General features: G+C 27.3%; 1 protein-coding gene across 1 annotated transcript in view; it reads left to right on the top strand.

Annotated features, from left to right (window-relative positions):
* Window positions 1-3899: 3899 nt before the first annotated feature.
* LOC107440346 (importin-4) overlaps window positions 3900-21602 on the top strand; it is a 47128-nt gene continuing 29425 nt past the window's right edge. Inside the window, exons 1-10 of the mRNA XM_016053252.2 lie at window positions 3900-4475; window positions 8049-8221; window positions 11037-11078; window positions 12007-12139; window positions 12248-12384; window positions 15073-15115; window positions 17046-17111; window positions 18467-18568; window positions 19412-19495; window positions 19585-19719. Coding sequence (XP_015908738.2) covers window positions 4407-4475; window positions 8049-8221; window positions 11037-11078; window positions 12007-12139; window positions 12248-12384; window positions 15073-15115; window positions 17046-17111; window positions 18467-18568; window positions 19412-19495; window positions 19585-19719 — 984 coding nt within the window. The 5' untranslated portion in view covers window positions 3900-4406. The remainder of the gene's footprint in view (window positions 4476-8048; window positions 8222-11036; window positions 11079-12006; window positions 12140-12247; window positions 12385-15072; window positions 15116-17045; window positions 17112-18466; window positions 18569-19411; window positions 19496-19584; window positions 19720-21602) is intronic.

The raw sequence follows: 21602 nt of genomic DNA, 5'->3' as shown, positions 1-21602 counted from the left end.
AAGCTTACTAACGTGGAAAGCTCTTTTAAAAACAAGGAACATATTGCATCGATTCTTTAAAATTTTTGTTTCAATTGCTGCATATGAAAAAATACAGAAATTGGTGGTAATGGGTACAATGTTTCTGAAAAATGAAAGTTTAAAAATGCATCATATTTCAAGTTTTATAGCTCACAAACTGTTCTACCGATTTCTTTCAAAGTTTGTCATTTATTATTAAAAATTGCAGTGTTTAAAACAGTGTAAAAAATTGCAATTCAAAAAATTTTAAAATTCGAAATTTCTTCAAGATTTGAAATTTTTTTGACCATCATTAAAATAATGGTTTATAGTAGAAATATTTTAACCTTAATTAAAAATAAAATTGCACGTTAGAAATAATATTGCAATGCGCAACAAAATTTTTGGAATCATTTGCAATATCTGTCACGTTAAAAAATTTTTATATACATATAAATCCTTGAGTAAAAATAAAATAAAAAGTACAAAATATGTAAACTAAAGAAAACGAAAATACTGGGTCTGCTAACATTTTATTTAACATTAGTACGAAATAGTCTCGCTAAAAATTAAATTTAAATCATATTTTTTAAATGAAACATTTCGTTTCTTTCAGAAAGGGAAAAACAATAGAATGATAGAATTGTGTACAAATTAACTTCTAAATTTTACACAATTGTTACATACACACGGATATATATCCAGAACACTAACTTTTGCACCATGATCGAATTTTTAGAAATTAAGCGTTAATTTTGATTGTTTACAAAGTGGTGACTTCAGCTGTGCTAATTAGCACTAGCTATTAGGCTAAGAAATAAAACCTAAAATTGTACTCTTTATGAGAAAATATACCTTTTATGTTGTTGACATATTTAGATCTTTGATTATCAAAATATGGGATAACTATGGTCCTGAGAAGTTAGTCAGGAGAAAAATCAAAAATTTTAATTGTGTGCATTTCACCATAAACTGGAACATCATAAGCTAAGATTTTTTGCAGACGACTGTAACATTTGTTTAAGCAAAGACTCCGAGTAAAAATAATGAAGTATTTTTAAAAAAGTTAGAAAAAAATTTGAATTGTAGAGGAATACAAGCTTATACATAGTTTTAAACTCTGTAATTGTAAATGACCAAATTTGATTAGGTTGAATAGCACCTGAGAATTTTGAGTAATAATACGACATAATTGAACTTTTATAACTCAAAAACTATTCAACCAATTTCATTCAAATTTAATTTATTATTAAAATTTGCACTGTTTAAAATGGTGTAAATATTTGTATACCTTAAAATTTATGAAGTTTAGAATTTTATTAAATAAAGTAATAAATAACTATTAAAATTCATTTTTAACATGGAATTGAGTTTGAATAAAAGAATTTTAAAATTGTGCCTGAAACTTTTTACGCTTGAACAGCACCTCATTTGTCCAGATAGTAAAGTCTAAGTTTTCCCTCTTTTGATTGCCTGTGCCCTTAATTAAATTTAAGTTGACCTCGAGGGGTTGACAATGATAGTTATCCATATTGAGCCCGCATATAGAAAGTTTTCCATATTGACAAGTTTTAAAGCATTTTCTAGCTTTCCCAAGATTATTTCCATATTCAAATAATAATACTGGTTTATATGCAAAATTTTATCTGTAATATATATTTTTTATCTCATGGTTTGAGAGTTATTGCGCTCGTGGAGAAATTAATTATTTTAAAGATATGTATAAATTTAAAAAAATTTCAGGTGGTAACCATTTTTAATCCTCCATACTTTAAATTTAATTAATTTTCAAAACCGTAGAAACTTTTCAAAATGATTAACTATATAAAAGGTATCAATAGGCAAAAAGTAAAATTTTAATAAACTATTTTAAACAGAACTTCGCGAGTTTTTATTGTTTTTTTAAGCATTGGTGAACCAGTTTTAGAAACATGAACTAACCGAATGCTTTCTCACATTAATTTGTTCCACAGAGAAATTTTTTTTTCTTCAGGAAAGCAATGAATACTGTAATGTAATAAAATTTCGATAACTTTATTATCATTGATCATTGGTTGGAAAACTTAATTGATCATCTTTTTAAAAGTATTAGCAATATTGTTCAACAATATCTCTTGTCTTAACTAATTTAGAAAAGTAAGCATTTAAAAATGCCATATTTATAGTTTGTCTACGTCAATAACTCCCCTCGCCACAAAGTCTAGAACTGTCTGCTGCTATGGAAACAAAAATAGGGAGAGTAGCTTTTATCTCAAGTACATCTTAAAATAAAATTCATTTGCCTCATTAAAAAGTTGAGCTGGTTAAATGACAACTTTTTATTCACCTTTCAAGGACGTAAGTAAATGCATGCCCAGAAAAAATAGAAGTAAAAAACATGTTATATTACAGCAAGCGTAGAACATTTATTTGTTCTTCCAAGTCTTAGGCTGTTTTCTATAGACATTACACTATGTATAGTTTGTCTACGACAAGAACTTACCCCAACACAAAGTCTGAGGCTGTCTGTTGCTATGGAAACAAGAATAGTGCGTTTTGGAGAAGGTAACTTCTCTTCACTCTAGGGCTAACACAATCGACCGGAGAAAAATATTACTTTTCTCTCGCCGATCCGAGTCAAAACCTGTCCTAAACAATGACCCTACTTGAAATAGTTACACCTCGTAACCATTGTCTCAGCCACGGGTTCAGACAAATGGATAGGGGAGTTCTTACCTTAGACAAACTATATGTATATTTTAAAAAGACAGATCCACTTTTGCAATTAAACTCAAAATTAAAAATAAAAAAAGAGAAATATGAGAGAAATTTCAGTTTGTCAAATTAAAAGTATTTATATAAAATGTAAAAAAGAAAATGTTTTTTTAGTGTTAAAAAAAGTTAAAATACAAAAAAATAATATATAACAGATTTTTAAAAAAAAAAAAAATGGTTTGGTTTATATATATATGGCTTAAGTCATAGATTGGTTTAAACCCGCCAACTCTGCATTAAATTAATATACTTAAAATCATGAGACAAAAATTTTCTTTAATATTTATCAAATTTATTGGTATTGTACTTACATAACATAATTAATGTGTTACAAAAATGATTACACATTCATTTGAATTAATTTATTCAACAGAATATATTTCATTCATTATATTTATTCCATGGTATATATATTTTTTAAAAATTTATAAGGCAATGTACTTCTTTCTTTTCTTTTTTCTTAAAATACAAGTTTTCGAAAATATGAATATCAAGGACCCTCTGAGTGTTTGGGGGCCCCGGGCACTGCCCGGTTATGCCCATGCGTAAAGACGGTACTGTGGGAACACTTTAATCAGCCTGCGAAGGGGCCGAGGGTGTGCGGTATTGTTCCTCATTAAACTGTTCTATCGTAAAGTGCTCGACTTCGAGAGCAGGTCGTTGGGCTTCCGCTGCAGGGATGCCATCTCCTCTGCAAAGGATCAAAACTGTGATGCATGTCTTCTGATCATCCTCGGGAGGTTTCCTAGACCGTCACCGATCGGTAACTTATTTTTGTACATTCCTATTTTGCTATTCGCGATCGCAACACTCGAATACGCCATCTGGGGAGAGACCGGTTTCATGCCTTTAACCCTTCTCCTCTTTTCAGTTATATAGGAATGTACTACGATATTTTCCCTTTTCTTAATATTTTTCCTTAATAAAAATATTTCCGTGATACTTTTCTTTAGAACTATGTTTAATGTAGTTTTCAGTTCCATATAGTTTTTCAAGTTAAAAGATTTTAATCTATATGAAAATCAAGAGAGAAACTAACGTACTTCCTTCCTCTATGACTTTCCACACGCTAATGGGGAAAGCATGTGAAGTGTTGCCATAGGAGAAGACTTGAGTTCTACTTCTACTCTACGCCACCTGCAGCCCATTTCGATTGCCAATAAAGCTTGTGGGTTCCATACAGTGAACGGCTTATAAATTAGTCTAATTTATATTATTAGTCTAGATCCAATCCTACGCTTGTTACCCGCACATGTGCTTAAGTTGACCAGCGTCCTTAATAAACCATTCTAGAACTTAACCCTTTACCTTTTTAAAGAAATTATTTATTTTAAAGAATTCCTGCAAAGGATCTTTGTTTTAACAATATTGATTTTGAAAGATAAAGTTGAACCCACTATATCAGAACTTATGAGCGTTTGGCGGAACGGTGAGACCGCTCGACTTGGGATCCCGAGTTAAAATAATCGATTAAAACTTTCGAAGTTTGTAATTTTGAATCATTGTTATCGAAAAGAAAAAAATTGTTGCATAGGGAAATAGGGAATTGTTTAACAAAATTTTCCCTTTCTCTTCTGAAGAAGTTTTTCGTCGGCAGGCGGCAAAATATTATTACTTTATTTCGGGCACATCCGTATGATAATTACCAAACAATGGCGGCACCGCTGGAAAGTGTTATTCTAAAATTACTCCAGAACACAACAAATGAGGGTCAAGTTGAAGTAAGGAATCTTTATATTAAGCATATTATCATTATAAAATGTATATTCCCTACATTCCATTGAGATGTAAATACCATGTGGCTACCACGTTTCTTGAATTGCGGTACTAAATTGTACGATTTCTATTATAATTAAGATTTATTGAATAAAACGAAATCATTTAGACGTATTCTGTGAATATTTTACTGTCATTTTCTCTATTTGATTTCACATTTTTGTATAATATAAACCACTTAGATTGCTTCATTAATCATGACGTTGTCATTACCTCGAGAAATTAAATATTTAACAAACTTGTATTCCTTACTAGTTCATGATGTTAAATGCTTTAATTTATTCTCTGTAGTAAAATGTGATTATTAATAAAAGACAATTATATTTCGCTGAGACTTTTGTCAAACTAATATAATTTATAGGTATTCTATATTTTACAAAATTAATTTTCTTACTAGTTAGTTTCTGTTTCAACTGGGCGTTTTAATGGCAATTCGTGATTGTCATTTTAAGTTTAATTAAATTATCATTAATTCTTTTTTATTAATTTCAGCCATATGAAGAATATATATATTTTTATATACAATATTATAACAAAATTTTTCATAATGAAATTCTATAAAATTTAGTGTTCAGAATCTGTTTTTATTTTTGACTTGTAATTATCTAACAAATAGTAGGCTTTTATCATTAATTTCTCATCCTTTTTTAAGTTGTCAAAAAACTAGATAATGAGAGAAAATTATCCAAAGAAACAATTTTTAACAATGTATAAAGAAGTATATTAATCAGCCCAAGTGTAAGTATTTATAAAATTGTGGTACCTTTATTTTAGTTTGAGTTTTTTTGCAATTATTAATGAAGTTCATGAAAATTTTGTTATTTTATAATATTCTGTAAAAAAAAAAAACTGAAGTTTTTTTTATGTTAAAAACTATAATGGTGTGATTTAAATTTTTTCTTAATTGATTATATTAATATAGAATTTAAATTTCAAAAAGTTTGCTTTATTTTCTAATATTCTTGTTAGTTAGAAATATATTAATAATGATGATTTTAAAGTTATTCCCATCATTTGAGCACTCCAAATGTTTCAATTTATATTAACAATTTAATGTAACCAATAGCTGATCACAATTTCCTTTTTCTGACATCTTAAATTATATATATGAATTTTATAAATTTAAACCAGAACTAACAATCTTCCATTGCAAACTTTAGTGGCATAGAAAATGTTAAAAATATCAATAAATGCTTCTGTTTATCATAATATGGAATAAAAATATAAACAAAAGACAATAACTTATAAGAAGGTCAATGGAAAATAAAAATAAAATTGGAGAAAATTAATTTTCTATTAGTAGTATTTCTTTGTTATTGTCCATTATTTCTAAGGTTGGCAAGTTTTCAACAATCAATGGTTTTAACCATTATTTTATCTGTCATGTTAAAAGTCCCTTTTTGACATGTGTCAAAAACCCAAAATTTTAGTGTAAGGATAATTAATTGCAATTATAAATAAGAAGTATTTATAAATAAACTTAGATATATAATTACTAGCGATTAATCAATGATTTTCTTGATTTATTTTGATATTCAACTCTTTTTGACATTTTCTGTCAAAAACCCAAATTTTGGTGTAGGAAATCTTTAAAAATTATAAATAAAAATGCATAGAATTGAAATTTAACCAAACCATTAATTTGTTAAATTATTGAAGAGAAAAATACAAAAACAATAAGCTTAAAAAATCACTCTAGATTCATCTTATTCATTACCAAGTTCTGATAAAAATTTTACGTGCTCTTCTCATTTTGCAATTTTTAACCTCCAAATAGAAATTATTTGTTTTTATTTTTTAAAAAAAATGGTGGTAATTTAATTTTGACAGTTGTAGGGTGACCTGGGGTAATTCACGATCACTCTGTTTCTGGGGTAAATAATGATCACCTAAGTTTTATTTTAAAAAAACATTTTTTTTTAAAATTTGAGACATGGACAAGAATGCTTGTACACTTTACTAAAGTATAACTACATTTACTTAATAATAGTTTTTTGTTTAATCTAACAAAATAAGTATCTTTTAAACTGCTTTCTGTATTTTCCATTTCAAAGATGGGCTTCAAAATGTGCACATTTCTGCAAAGATTCCCCTCCTTCTCTTAATAATAAATATTTTGAGTTACTTTCTTTTTCTTTGATATAAAAGTAGTGTAAGCTTTTGTTTAATTGTTTCACATCTACTGTAAACATTATAATTGATTATAGGAAACTATATCAAATATTGCCCCCTACAGATGGGGTAATTATTGATCACTGGGGTAATTCCTGATCATTGTCATTTCTTCTTATAAATAGTATATAAAATAGCTAATAAATAGCTAATTGTCTTTTCTTAAATAACAGTTCATATTTATTAAGTGGAACAACTATAAAATATATTTTAACTGTCATCACAAAATTTGCTTTTAACTGTATACAAGACTGTATTCTGATTTACCTTGCTTCTATCTTAATTTTATGTGTGTACAGAGTTAGTAGAATAATTTTTAAGTTTATAAATTAGCCTAGTATAATTGTTAGAATAATTTTTAAGTTTATAAATTAGCCTAGTATAAATATGGTGAGAAATTATAAGCCTAAAAAGGATACTAAGCTTCTAGAAAGCAAAATTAGTGAATTTCTTTTAATGATTGAAAATTAAAATTTCAGTGTGAGAGCTGCTGCCAGTGCTGTTGACATACCTTACTTAACTTTACACTTTCCCTTCATGAAATTAAAAAATCCAGCAAAAGTAACTCATGTAGAAACTCTCTTATATTTCAGCCGAACATGAGAATGAGTTGGCTGATTGCCTAAAATGTATTGCATGATGCAAAGATTTTTGAAAATTTAAAGTGTTAATCTTTCTTCTTGCTTTTAAATAAATCATTTTATTAGCTACTTAAATATATCTCTTTGGTTTATTTGTTTGATCTTGATGTCTAATTTGTTAATTACCATTATATAATTATTTTTAAACAGCCCCTTTACAATAAAAACTGGTGATCAGTAATTACCCCAGAAGTGATCAGGAATTACCCCAGAAATGATCAAGACCAGGGGTAATTCCTGATCACTAAAAATTTAAAATATTTTAAATTCTAATTAGATTTTCAAACAAAAAAAGGTGGCATAGGACTCATCTCATATAGCGTCAAACTTCCAGTAAATATTAACATTTTATTTTGAATAGTTTTTTCACAAAATAGATGTTTGCATTTTTTGATCAGGAATTACCCCAGGTCACCCTATCTTTAAAAAAAGGGAAGCCACGGTAAAGCCATGCACACTGTTTAGAGGTACTCCTATTATGACATGACAATGCAAAGCACACTACTAAAAATTCACCGTGGCTCAGCCTGAATGAAAATTAAATGTCAGACACTGATAATTAACCTGGCATTCATAATCTTAATTGTATTTTTTCTTCCTATAAAATTTCTTTCTTATTTTGAGCCTATGTATGATCTAGTTTGAAGATATATATAACATCCACAGACGAAATTTTATAATAATTTTAATCATACTGTTTTCCAGGGCTTTCGAGAAATACAAGGTTTGTTCAAAGATCCGACAATTAATATATCCTTATGTCAATGTGTGACACAGTCTCAAGACCCTCAAGTGAGACGGTATGCTTCATTGTTGCTTCGCAGACGAGTTTTAAAGTCGAAACATTGGAAAAGGGTGCCTCCAGATGTAAAACAAGGGTAAATATATTTGTCTTATGTTTTCGTTTTATTTATTTTTTTTCTTGTATAGATTTATTACCTGTCTGCTTTTATTACACCACTACATTTAGCGTTATAATTTTAAAAATATAGTCATTTTCTTAATTATGTTTTTCAATTATCTTAAAAATATTTTTTCAACTATAAATAACTTTGGTACCAGCTTGTGTGGGAAATAAAGACAGCCTGAGTGCAATGCAGACCCCATTACCACAAACATGCCAATGCTGATGAAACTCTGAAGCTTTAACCTCCATGACCTCTCTGGTTCCCCAACAGGCTGTTGCAAGGATGCTTTCTAACCAAAATATTGTATTTAATTTTTTAAACTGAAATATAAAAAAATTTCTGTGCTAGGCAATTTATTGGTGACCCACGATGCATGTTGATAGTTTTTTATTTTTAAACTTTTTTTTTCATTTATGAATAATAATTTTTCTATAAGTTTTTCATTAACCCAGCGGTCGGCAAACTTATTAGCCAAAGAGCCAAATATGAACATTACAGCAATTTTTAAAAAAATTGGGAGCCAAATCTGCTTGTTTAGTAAACTTTTATTACACTAAATAAGTAGTATACTAAATAAAACTAAATTTCATACTTAATAAATATTTATTAATGCGAACAATGTGCTTGCATCTCCTTGGAAAGTTTGAGTAAGTCAGGTTTGTATGTTGTTGTTTTTAATTTTAGGCATGATTCCAAGTTCTCATCAATAAGACGACTTCTCAGTTTACTCTTGACAATGTTCATACTTGAAAAAGTTTCTTCGCATATATATGTAGAACCCAAAAGGGAAAGAGCACCAAACGCAAGCTTTCTCAGCTGATCGTAAGAGTAAGGAATACTATTTATTCCAAGCGTTGAAAATGATCGTGTCTTCCTTCTCCAGGTCATTCAAAGCAGACCACTTGTGCTGTGAACTAAGATGAAATTTTTTCTTCTCCAATATTTCCATTTCAACACAAAAACGTTCGAATTTAGAGAGCCATGTATCTCCTTATTTTTTAAATCCAGCAATTGTGTTTCAAAGCTACCAATGTCAATTTCAAAAGGAGAAAATTTCAACTCTGTTATCGTAGCATTAAGAGGATTTTTGACAAATGCTAAAGTTGCTCTGCTGTTTTTAAATTCCTGAAACCAGCTGAGAAATGCTTCCCTCATATTTAAAATTATTGTTTTAAAATGGTGTTTATCAATAGAGGAATTATTTTCTTGGCAATGCTTCAGCAGGCTCGGAAAGTGAAACGATGTTTCCCTTTCAAAATCCAGAGCAAAAATGGATAATTTGTTTTCGAATGTTATTACTTCTTCTAACGTCGAAAAAATTAAGTTTCCTTTCCCTTGTAGTTTACGATTAAGCTGATTTAGATGAGACGTAACGTCTACCATGAAATAGAAGAATTTTAATTTATCAAAATAAGAAGTAATTTTTTTCTTACCAAGTTTTTTTTAAAATGAAAATATTATTGCTCCTTCCGTGGATATTTGCGCCAGAGCCGCACTTAAGGAGCTAAAGAGCCACATGCGGCTCTGGAGCCGCACTTTGCCGACCACTGCATTAACCTAATATTATTATGCATAGAAGAAGAAAAAAAAGAAATGAAAATTATAAAGGTTTTATTTAGAATTAAAATATAAAACATGGCTTATATTACATATAAAAGGTTTTGAGTTAAACATATTTTTATTTTGAAATTCTTCTATAATTAATTTGGTAAGAGACTTTTTAAAAAAAAAGAGTAAATAATAAAATAAAATTGAAGTGCTCAAGGATTTTAATCTTTCACCACCTCGAGTCATTACCTCTACATTTTGAAATTATAATGTTATTTCAACCGCATTTTTATTTCATTTTTATCACTTCCCCTTTTATGCTAATTTCTGCTTTTTCATGATTTTTAACAGACTTTTGATTTTTGCATGATTTTTATTGGATTTTTACTATTATATGATCAAAAAATTTGGATATAACCAAAACAAAGTTTTGTGAATACGGTGGCCTTTCGTTACGGGATAAATAAAATTTCTTTTTTTTCTTCTCCTCGCTCTCATAAAAATATTACTAACCACCAAAGTTATCATGCACTCTCAGGGGTCTGTCTAGGTTTTTCTGACAGGTACCTATTTTGTGAAAATTTAGACGTAATTTGTGAAAAATTAAAAATTATATTAAGAAATCAACACAAAAATATGGATTTATCGTTTCTTAAGGGATACAAAAATGAAATTTTAAGAAAAAGTATTTTGTCCAAAAGTATTTTTTCCAAAATTGAATTTGTGAAACTACCGTTTTTCCTAAAGTTGAATTTGTGAAGGTACCGCTAAACGGTAGTAAATTCGGCCTGGACAGACCCGTGACTCTGTTTCAGAATGTGCAAAACTCTTACATTTTTAAAAAGAATTCTTAGGTTTGAGATAAAATTGTCATAACTAGAGCGCATCATAAAGTGACTGTTCAAAAGCGCAGATCATTAGATATGATGCAAAAGTCTATATCAATAACTGTTTAAAATACGATAGACTAAACCACGTGGACAATAAAATCGTAGCAAATCGAATGCATGAAAAAGTGATTTTTCAAAAACTCAATTCAAATTTTCTAGTTATTTTATTCAATTATAATATATAATTATGGATTCTGTTCTATATGCTTGTCAAGACGGGTCAAAAGATAGATTTTATTTTTATCTGTTAATGCAATTAAAAATGTATTTATTTAATTTTCAATTTGTTTCTTGCATAAATTGTTTATTGATTTTATTTATCAAATATTACTTTTCCTTCTCTGCAGAATGAAAGCTACTATTCTTGAGGCTTATATCAAAGATACTGAGTAAGTTACTGTTTTAGATACTGAATTATTTATTTATTAATGTTTAAAATAATAACAATTAGTCTGTTAAATTTTTAAATGCCTAAAAGAGTTTGCATCAAAAATTGGAGCATTGCTATTATCAAAAGGTATTTCAGATGAAAGCTTGTTTACAATCTTTATGTGGGTAAAAAACCAGTAATCCTTTCAGTATAAAAAATATTTTAACAATATTTCATATTATTTACTTCATATATTTTTAATAATTATAGGTAGGAAATAGTTTACATTGTATCTTGATTACATTTAACATAACATAAATTACTTCATGAGGTAGTGCTCTTATAGTTGAGAAAAATTAACTAATTTTAAAATATGTATTTGGGTTGTGCAGAAAATTTCAGTAGTATTTTTTCTTTGATTCTATCACAGGGTGTGTAGCATTTTTAAAAAATGCTTAAAGGTGCTTATTTTCGATTTTCGTTTTTTAAAAGTCCTTAAAGGTGCTTTTTCATTGGATGTTTTAAAAAGTGCTTAATTTTCCTTTTTCCAAAATGAAATTTTTCCTTTACCATGTTGATTCTCCCTACGAATTATGCAGAAGGCATTGTTCTATTCAGTGTTTTCACAATTAATTCAACCCCAATCTATTTCGGCATATCGTCAGTTCACAGCGTATTAAAATGCTATTTGATTTACATGATTACAAAAATTTTGACAATTGTCAAAAACAGTGTCGAAAGGTTATTTATAATTTTTTTTGACATGACGATTAAAACCATCAATTTTCCAATCCTACCCAATTGTGAATTTTTTAAAGTGCTTAAAAATATTATCTGAGTGCTTGAAAAGTGCTTAAAAGATGCTATCTATTGTTGAATAATTTGGCTACACACCCTGTATCAAATGCATGTTTTTTTTAACTTATCTTTTTTTATTCTTTTCATAGCAAAACTGTCAGGAATGCTTTAGCCGAATTGATAGCTGCTATTGCTAAACATGATCTCCCTACTAACCAATGGCCAGAATTGATGGCACTATTAAGCCAAAGTATCCGCAGTAACAACAATGTTGACAGAGAAGTATGTGCAATTTTTATTTTTTATCCTAGCCTAAATAAAGATAATTCTAGAACTTCCATTAAAGAGCTTCATTATTTATAACTTTTTTAATGTTTATTTTCTCTTCAGGTTGGGCTTTATTCATTGAGTGTAATTACCAAAGCATTGGGCGACAAATTAAAGCCACATTTTAAAAGTTTATTAAATTTGTTTCAAAGCACTCTTGTTGATATGTCCAGTATAGATATTCCATATTACACCATAAAGTGAGTATGATTAGTTTGATCTTAATATTTCTGTGATTTTCATGTGTTTAGTAATATATATTTTATCTTTCATGATTCTTTTTTATTTTAAATTTTTTTATAGAAAGTATTCATTTTAAATACAGTAGGGAACCGATTATCCGGAAAGATCGGGACCATCGCTATTCCGGATAACTGATTTTTCCGGTTTTCTGAATCACTACGAAAAGCCGTTTTTTTATTGTTAAACCCAACTAAAAAAAAACAATTATGATAATAATCTTAAAAAGAGGAAAAAACGATGAAGTAATACACTAATGATTATTTCCAAAGTGATGGTAAGGTAAACATCCTTCAAAAAAGAAAGAAAAATCCTAAAATCTTATGAGGAAAAAAAATATTTTTTAAAAAAATGGCGGGAAAATTTTTGCGAATTTCGTTCCGGTTTTTTGGTTTTCCGGTTTTCTGATTTCCGGATAACGGGTTCTGTACTGTACTTATATTTATTGTTTATTTATTTCTATATATGAGTTCAGTATTTTGGAAAAGAGAGCATAAATTTAAATGTAAACCTAATTTATTTCTATCATTAGATCCTTTATACAGGAATGAAATACTTCCACGAATAAGCAGAGATACGTTGCTAAAAAAATTAATTCAAGTTTGATTGGTCAAATTAAACAGTCAAACGGACTAAAACTGATAGTTACAATCTATCAGAAAATAGATGAGGTGAAAGTTATCAACTATTTTAGTTTAAAATGATTAATGATTGACTGGTAATTAATTTAAAATGGTGATTACTAACCCTTATATATTGCTTAATTTTCTCTAATATAGTAGTGGGGAAAGACGTTTAAAATTATATTAAAGAAAAATTTACATTTCACTGTCCAAATGCTTCTGCCACTTTTAATATAAATAAAAATCTCAGCAGAGTTAGAAGTTATCTTTTCATATATCTTATTGATATCACTGTATTGCATACACTCCTGGTGTCTACTTTGTAAAAGCTCAGCTTTTTATTTTTATCCCCTTTTTTCCTAGTTTATAGATTTTTTCCTTTATTCAAAATAGTTTATTAATAGGATTTAACCAAAAAATTGAAAGTTGAACTAATATTTTATTTGAAGGCATTTACCTTTAATAAAGCAAATATATCTGATATAAATATTTTTTTTTAAAGTAAAGCCTAATAAGATCAATGTAGCAATATTTTCATTTTTAAGTTTGCTATGTAATTTAAAGATTGTTTGCTATGTAATTGTAAGAAGTACAATTTAGTAAAATAAAATAAGTCATTGTGTGCTACTTTAAGTGCATATGAAATTTACTTGAGTGATTTATAATCATTGTGCTATCATGAACTCCTGGAAAATAACATTCTTATTTTTTTTAATAAAAAGTTTAAAAATTCACTAAAGAGAAGGAATATTTACTTAAAAAATGCATATTAAGTGAAGATATTTCTGATAATGATTTACTAAATATTATGTTTTGATCATTTGTGTTATCAGGGGTCTGTCCAGACATTTTGTGAAAGGTCCGTTTTTTGTGAAATTGTGAAAAAATTACTCACATTCTTTCAACCAGGGTCCGCTTTTATCAATTTGTGCAAATAGGGTCCGTTATTGCAAAAAAAACTTTTTCAAGGAGTTTTTAAATTGTAAAGACATACAAAATTATGCTCAACACTGTAAAATTATAATTAAAAAAATTAAATTTTAAAAAATAAACAACAATTGCTGCTTCTAAATTAGAGGTGCAACCTACAAATATTTGGTATTAAGCCTATACTGCTGAACGCAGAATATTAATTTCGGACGAATAATAGAAGAATCGTTTGCCGAAGACAAAACTTAATTCGTTTACATCCATCTTTCTTGTTTTCTGCCCTGGGAAGGTTTATTCGATTAACAAAATAATAATGAAGATAAACAAATTTGTGAAGGGTCCGATTAAAAGAAAAATCATTTTGTGAAGGGTCCGTTTTTAAGTTAAAATATTTTGTGAAGGGTCCGTTTTTATGAAGAGATATTTTGTGAAGGGTCCGTTAACGCACCCAAATTTCTTCTAAACAGACCCCTGGTTATATACTAGTTTTAAAAATAAACTAAGTTTCGACTAAATTTTCTGCTTAGTTACTCATTTTTATTGAATTTTATAGGTTTCTCATCCTATTAAAATCTTTCAACATTAAAACATGATACAAATTATGTGAAGTAACATACAGTTGACATAAAAATGAACATTTTATGAAAAATGTAATCTATCTTGAAATCTGTTAAAAGTTATGTTTTTTCATTTTTCGAAAATTTTCTAAGGGAAATAAATTTTTACTTCAAAATAATATGTTAAAGAAAATTTCTTTTAAAAATTATAATTAATTAGGTTTTGATTATTGTATATTCCTCTAAGTAAATTTTTAAAATAAAATATGATTAGATAAAATTCCTTGTTTGATGTACGCATTATTAAATTAGTGATATATAAATGAAGTGATATGAAATTTATATAACTATAAACACTTGCTAAAGCTATTTTTAAAAGTCCTTATTACAATAAAAAATTTTGTTACTGTTGTCCTTTTTTTATTGTACAATTCATAATGAAATTAAGATATCTTATTCTTAGCTACCTCAATTCTTATATTTGTTTCAAATTTGTTAGCCGTTGCGATTTTTTTCTTCTAAAAAATATTATTTTTAGGTGTCTTACTCACATGGTGTGTAGTATTGGTACTGAAGAATTAGTAAGTATCAGTTTTTTTTAATCATAATTTAATTCTTTCTTTTTTTGTTAAAAATTCCTAAAATTATTTTATTATGTTTGTTTAATTTATATGAATAAATTTGTCAAATGTTGTAAGTTAGGTGAAACTATAAAACCAGATTGATTGTAAAACCAGATTTAAATCTGAATAACCAGTATTTTTTAAATATAAACATAATATTAGATAACACACAGCATTAATAATTTAATTCAATAACAGTAATTATAAAATTGGATAAAATGCTGGTCTTTCAGGATACTGCTATTTCTATTACAATATATTGCTAAATGAAATTATGCTTTTGAGATCTTCTCCAACATAAGTTAATTTTTTCTTGTGTGTAAAAGATAAAGTCGAGAGTTGCTGTCTGCTTCATTGCCTTTTATGTAATTACTTTTACTTTCTTATATCTCTACTCCTGACGGGATAGGACAATTAAAAAAAAATCTGAGCAAGTTATTGTTTTATTGATAGGATAGAAGTTATCTAATTTTGTTTTTAATTTGTGTGTGCATGTTCATTTCTTTCTATCACTTTACAGTGTTTTCATCTCAGAAAAAAAATGAGTGAGAATTTCTCACCCTTTCTCAAAAACAGGGTGAGATTTCAAAAAGTTAAGTGAGATTTCAAAAATTAAAAAAAAAAAACACACAAAGTATAAAATAATTTCTTTAATTATAATGCGTTTTTAACATCCTCTAATTTTTAAAGCATTGAATATTTTTGCTGCATCATCATATGGAAAATGTTCTACATCTACTTTTTCATCAGCTGTTCTCATTAGGTTGCTCAAATGCATATTTGTTTCGTTTTGATCGTTTCTACCTACATTTGTTTCATTTTCATTTGTCCGTTTCGGAGTAGAAGATATTGGCTTTACAAGGTATTTGTCCATCTTACAATAAGGAGCAAGAACTTTGAACATCTTACATGAAGAAACACGTGGTTGCAGAGAAATGCGTTCCGAAAGAAGTTTCGTGGTTCTGAAGGATGGTGTTCTGTTGTTCTTAAAGGTTCTGAACAATACTGGTAAATAGGGAAGCTAGATAATGGGGCAGATGTTGAAAATAATAAAAGATCCAGGAAGAAAGGTGAAACTGATTTTATTCTAAATGGCGCAAATGATAAATTTTTTTCAAAATGCGAGAAATTCGCAAATTTTGAAATTGGTTTATAGAATGCGCGAATTTCTCGCGGTAATCATTTTTTAATGCGAGAATATAAAAAAATATGTGAGATTCTCGCGCTGTAGTGAAAACACTGCTTTAATTATTAGATATTCTATAAATATATATATTTTAGTTTACATTTTATCTTTTGGCTTAATTTGAAGATAAAGATCTGCTGTTTTAGTGTATAAACTAGGAAAACAACAGTTTAAAATTGTTCATTTGCTCTGTTGTACACTAAAGTTTGGGCTCTCTTAGAACAGTTGCTAAATGGAAAATCTTGTTCTTTTGCTGAAATTTTCAATAAGCATTAACGCCCCTGCATCCCTGTAAAAGGCAAAACCAATTAAATTTATTAGTAAGAGTCTTACTCTTATTATTGTTAATTTATTTTTAATAAAATTTTATTAAAAATTGTTTATTTTTAAAAAAAATTTTTTCTTTTTTTTTTTCCGTGTTGTATTGCTTGTTCCTACATCCAGCTTTAATTAGTAAATAGTAAAGTATTGTGTGGTTAAGTTAAAAATTCTAATATTTTCAAGGAAATTTTTTCAAAGTTTTACATAAGCAAATATGAATATGGAAACTGCATATGTAAACGGGAGGTTTATTTGTTGAAATCTATATATGTTTTATTTTTCAGGTTTTAAAGATCATTCTAATCAAGTTATATTTTCTCTGTTCTATATTTTTCTTTTAATAATGCTGTGTATTAATGATGGAATTCTCTTTTCTTATAGAATATTTTTCAAGCTTTAATTCCAAACATCATCAATATTATTAAAGCACTTGCTCCCATTGACCAAGTACGTAATTTTTAAGAATTATTTTTATGTTGGAAATGTGTAAATATCTCTTATACAATGTTAAATAAAATATAGTTGACACCCCTAGCCCTCAATAGGGTGTTGCGGTTCTGCTTTTTTTTTTAAAGATTTAAACTGGAAAATAATTATCTTTACTTCTACTAGAATCTACACTTTTATGTGCATTTTGTCAGAGAATCTTGATTTTCTTTTTTCTGCTATCTGAAATTGAGTGAGGGCTTTTCAATATCTTAAACACTGCATCAAATCTTACGTTATTCGGATTTGTAATTCCAAAAAACTTTAATTCATCTCCTGGTAATTTGATTTAAAAACAATTGAATTAAGGAATTCAATTATCTCAGATTTGTTAAAGATTATGAGTGAAGGGACCATATAATAATTTACTTGTTACAAAAATGTTTAGCTTCAATATTCATTGCATTTCAAAGTCATTGAAATTTTTTAAATCATTTCATTAAAGAAATACTAAACCAGGTATCAAATTTTAATAAAAATTTAATCGGAATCATTCACTTATTTACATTAGTAATATGAATTTATTAAAGTTTTCTTAGTCTGCTTAATTTGCATATTTTTATAAATTCAGTATGATCAATAGTATTCAATAATTTTTTCAATATTCAATATATTTTTTGTTAAATATGTGTTTATAAATAACTTTTATTTAAATCTGAAAAATATACTCATTAACTTTTTTAAATATTAAACTAATTATAATTTTGGATTAAATTAAATTTTTTTACATAGTTAAGCATAGTAATTATTTATTCAAAAATAGAATGGGCCACTCAACATGGAATATTTTAAATTGAGCATAAATTGTTTATATGGTAGTTAATATAATCAAGAAAAAAGTTCTTTATCAGAAACTAGTTATTTTATCATAATCGTATAAAATCTTTGAAAATTATTTTGATTACATATATATATATATATATATATATATATATATATATATATATATATATATATATATATATATATATATATATATATATATATATATATATATATATATAGGAACTTTTAAATAATAAAAAAAAATTTTATTAGTGGGCTAATCGTAATTATGATATTTGTATTTTTAAAAAACTTGCCTAAAATATTTTTGAGTGCTTAAAAAGTGCTTATTTTTTGTTAAAAATATGGCTACGCTTCCTGTACCTTATTTTTTGCCAAGAATTCCCCTTAGCTGAAATTTATGTAGCTAACCATTCTTTTAATAGAATTTATTATCCATAATATTGAATGTAATATTGCTACTTAGCTTTTTATTTATGAATTAGCATTGCAAGTTACTAATGTAGATTATATATAATTTTTTTTTTTAGGCCAAGGCTTGTGAAAGTCTTGAAATATTTGATGAACTGCTTGAATCTGAAGTTGCTGTTCTACAGCCTCATCTGAAAGGCTTGGTTGAATTGTGTCTTATGGTAAGATACTTTCATTGGTCTATTGCAGTAAAATATGACTAACAATATTAGTAAACTTTGACTAATCCTTTTATTTTTTATTGTCTGTCTTTTCTGTTAAGTATAAATTATTTTAATTTTCACTTAACAGAAAATGTAAAAAATTTTTTTTTAATGTTTTACATTTTAGAGGTGTTATTCACAATCTGTGATAATTAGCTGTGAAATAACAATTAACGGTTATATTGAAATTTAATGGTCACTATCTACAGCATACCTGCCAACAGATGTTTATTACCTTTAAAATGTATGAATTAAGCCTTTTTTTCTTACTCAGGTGTGTTTTTTGTTATGCATTTTCTCGAGTTCAATGGAAGAAATTATCTTTTCGATAAGGAAGAGATTTCACTGATTGAACTTGAGAAAATGCATAACCTATTGAAATTATATGCTTTTTTACCTATAATTTTTCTTTTTACAAGGATTAATTATTGACCATAATGCTATAACCCACCTCTAAAATATAAATCACAAATTCAATACGAATAGCAATAAAATAAAATTTTGTAATTGATGTTCTAAGTTATGAAATCTGTTTGTAATATCTTTTGTATCAATATTTTCAAAGAAAACTGGAGAATTGAGGTCTTTATTTTGGCCAAAGATTTATTTTGATATTGTTCAATGCAAATTAATAGTTAAATTCAACTAAAATATTTTATTCAACTATGAAAGAATATTATTGATATCCTTAGTAGTTTCTGAATTGTTGTATAAAATTAAAACCTTATTTGTTTCATTAAGTAGCTTTGATAGTTTACATTTCTTGAATTTTGTTTGAAAATAATTGACTTTGTTTTGCAGATTGCATCAACTGACAAATTTGATGCCGATTTAAGAATAAAAGCTGTGCACATAATATCGTATTTAATCAAGCTGAAGAAGAAGGTAGTTCACTTAACTTTAATTAAAATTTTAAAGAATTGAGAACAAAATAAAACAAAGTTTTTCCTAATTATAGCTCCTTTTCTTTCCAGTCTATTATCAAACAAAGATTAGCTCAACCAATGCTTGAAGTTCTTTTTCCATTAATGTGTCAACCATGTCCTGGTGACACTGATGATGTTGATTATGAAGAATTGGAAATTTCGCTTCCTTCTGCTGCTGGTCAGGTTTGTATATAGCCTTTTTTTACCCATTGTCAAAATGGGTCTTGTTTTGGGTTTGATGGCATACACACTTTATTCGGACATCATCACACTTTTCAGCTGTGTTCAAGAGTAATAGTAAACAGTGTGCATGCGTTGCTATGGCGACTGCTGCTGTTCGATAATTTTTTTAGGATTCCTATTTTCTTTTTATTTTCCCCAGCAGTCATTCTAAATGTATTTACATAATATTAATTTAAAGTATTTTTATTATTAACTTATAATTACTGTCTTGAAAGTGATTTTAATATAAATATGAATACTGAAGATAGAAAAGTATTTTGTGACGTTTTGAAACACGTATGTAGCCAGGGTTTGAAAACCAATCCGACGACTAACAACAATTGAGACAGTTTTTGCAACCCATGATTTGAAATGTTTTGGTGTTTATCGGAGTCAAATTAGAAAAAAAAAAATAAGCATTTGACCAATGGGTAGCCAGTGATAGTAATGAAGCAATCACAATTTTTTTTTGTTGAAATTTTTAATACATGTTATTGTTATTTTATTTATTTATTTTTTGTAAAGGTTTTATTTCCTTAATTAAGTTTCATTGACATTTGCTAGAATGTTAAGACTTGGGTTCTTGACTTATTGTCGAAATTATATTAAATATTAAAACTGATTTTCTATTACCTGAATTGATTAATTTTGACATTTAAAACTATTGAGATATTTTATCTTACAGTGACTTGTCCCATCAAAAACTCTTAACCAAATATTAGCTGTGAAAAACATCACTATTTACATTTATGTTTATTTTGAAATATTGTTATAAACTTTTAAAATTCCATTTCCTTCATTTCTTGCCATTTTTGTTACAAAAATATACTGTCTTAAAAATGTTCACTAAACATTTTTTTTTTTCTTTTTGAATAATTTTAAATCCAATATCATTGCTAACATATTCTGTTTATAGTTCCAAGGTTTTAACTACTTGTGTATTGTGGTAAAACTTATGAAGAACCTCTCATATTTTTTCTCTTGATTGCTTATCTCCATATTATTTTTAAACATATTGAATTGTGGAGGCATTTTTAAAAAAAATTTAAGGTATTTAAAAATATTACAAATTGTTTATTTTTTGACAACTTCAATAAAATAAAAGTTAAAGGAGTTTTTAAAACATCCCTCAATAAAATCTAGTTATGCTCAAAATGACTGAGTTTATATAGGTTTTTTGTCATTAAACCAACAATTTATTTAAAACTCTTCATCCATTCTTATTCAACCAACTATCTCGTGTAAGAAAAAAAGTTATCCTAATGATTATATTTTTAATAAATAACTTATATTTTCTATCTCTATTTCTTGTTTAAGTCCTTTCTAAAAATAGGGCTGTAAAATTCCTTGTTTTCCGAAGTACCAAAATAAATCTTCGCACAATAAATGAAAAGTTTCCTTTATTATGTGACTTCTATTTACTGATTTATTCTTATCATTATTTTTGCAAATTTAGACTTTAAATATGTCTTATAATCAAACCTGGGCCACTTTGTGAATAGGTATTCAGAACTGAGTTACGTTAATTTTTTCCTTCGTTAAATTGAATTATTCATTTTGGAGCATTTGTTATTGTTATGCTTCTATGTAAATAAGTTCAGGGATTAGGATAGTCTTCATTACTTCATCAAGAATTTCATAATGTTAGTATTTATCATAACAAGATCTGATTTGATGATTAATTTGTTGTCATAACAACAGCTGTTGCTGTCTTTTTAACCATTGAATGTAAATGAAAATCGTTTAACACTAAGAAAAACTTTAAGCTCTCAGCTGATTTTGGATTATCTACCGATTTCTTTATTACAATTTATTACTTTTTATTTTGAATTTATTTATTAATT

The sequence above is a fragment of the Parasteatoda tepidariorum genome, chromosome 4 (assembly GCF_982258835.1).
Source record: "Parasteatoda tepidariorum strain Cologne lab strain chromosome 4, Ptep-v5.0, whole genome shotgun sequence".
NCBI lineage: Eukaryota > Metazoa > Arthropoda > Arachnida > Araneae > Theridiidae > Parasteatoda > Parasteatoda tepidariorum.
Note: the sequence above shows the minus strand (reverse complement) of the source record. Positions and strands in the feature narration are given on the sequence as shown.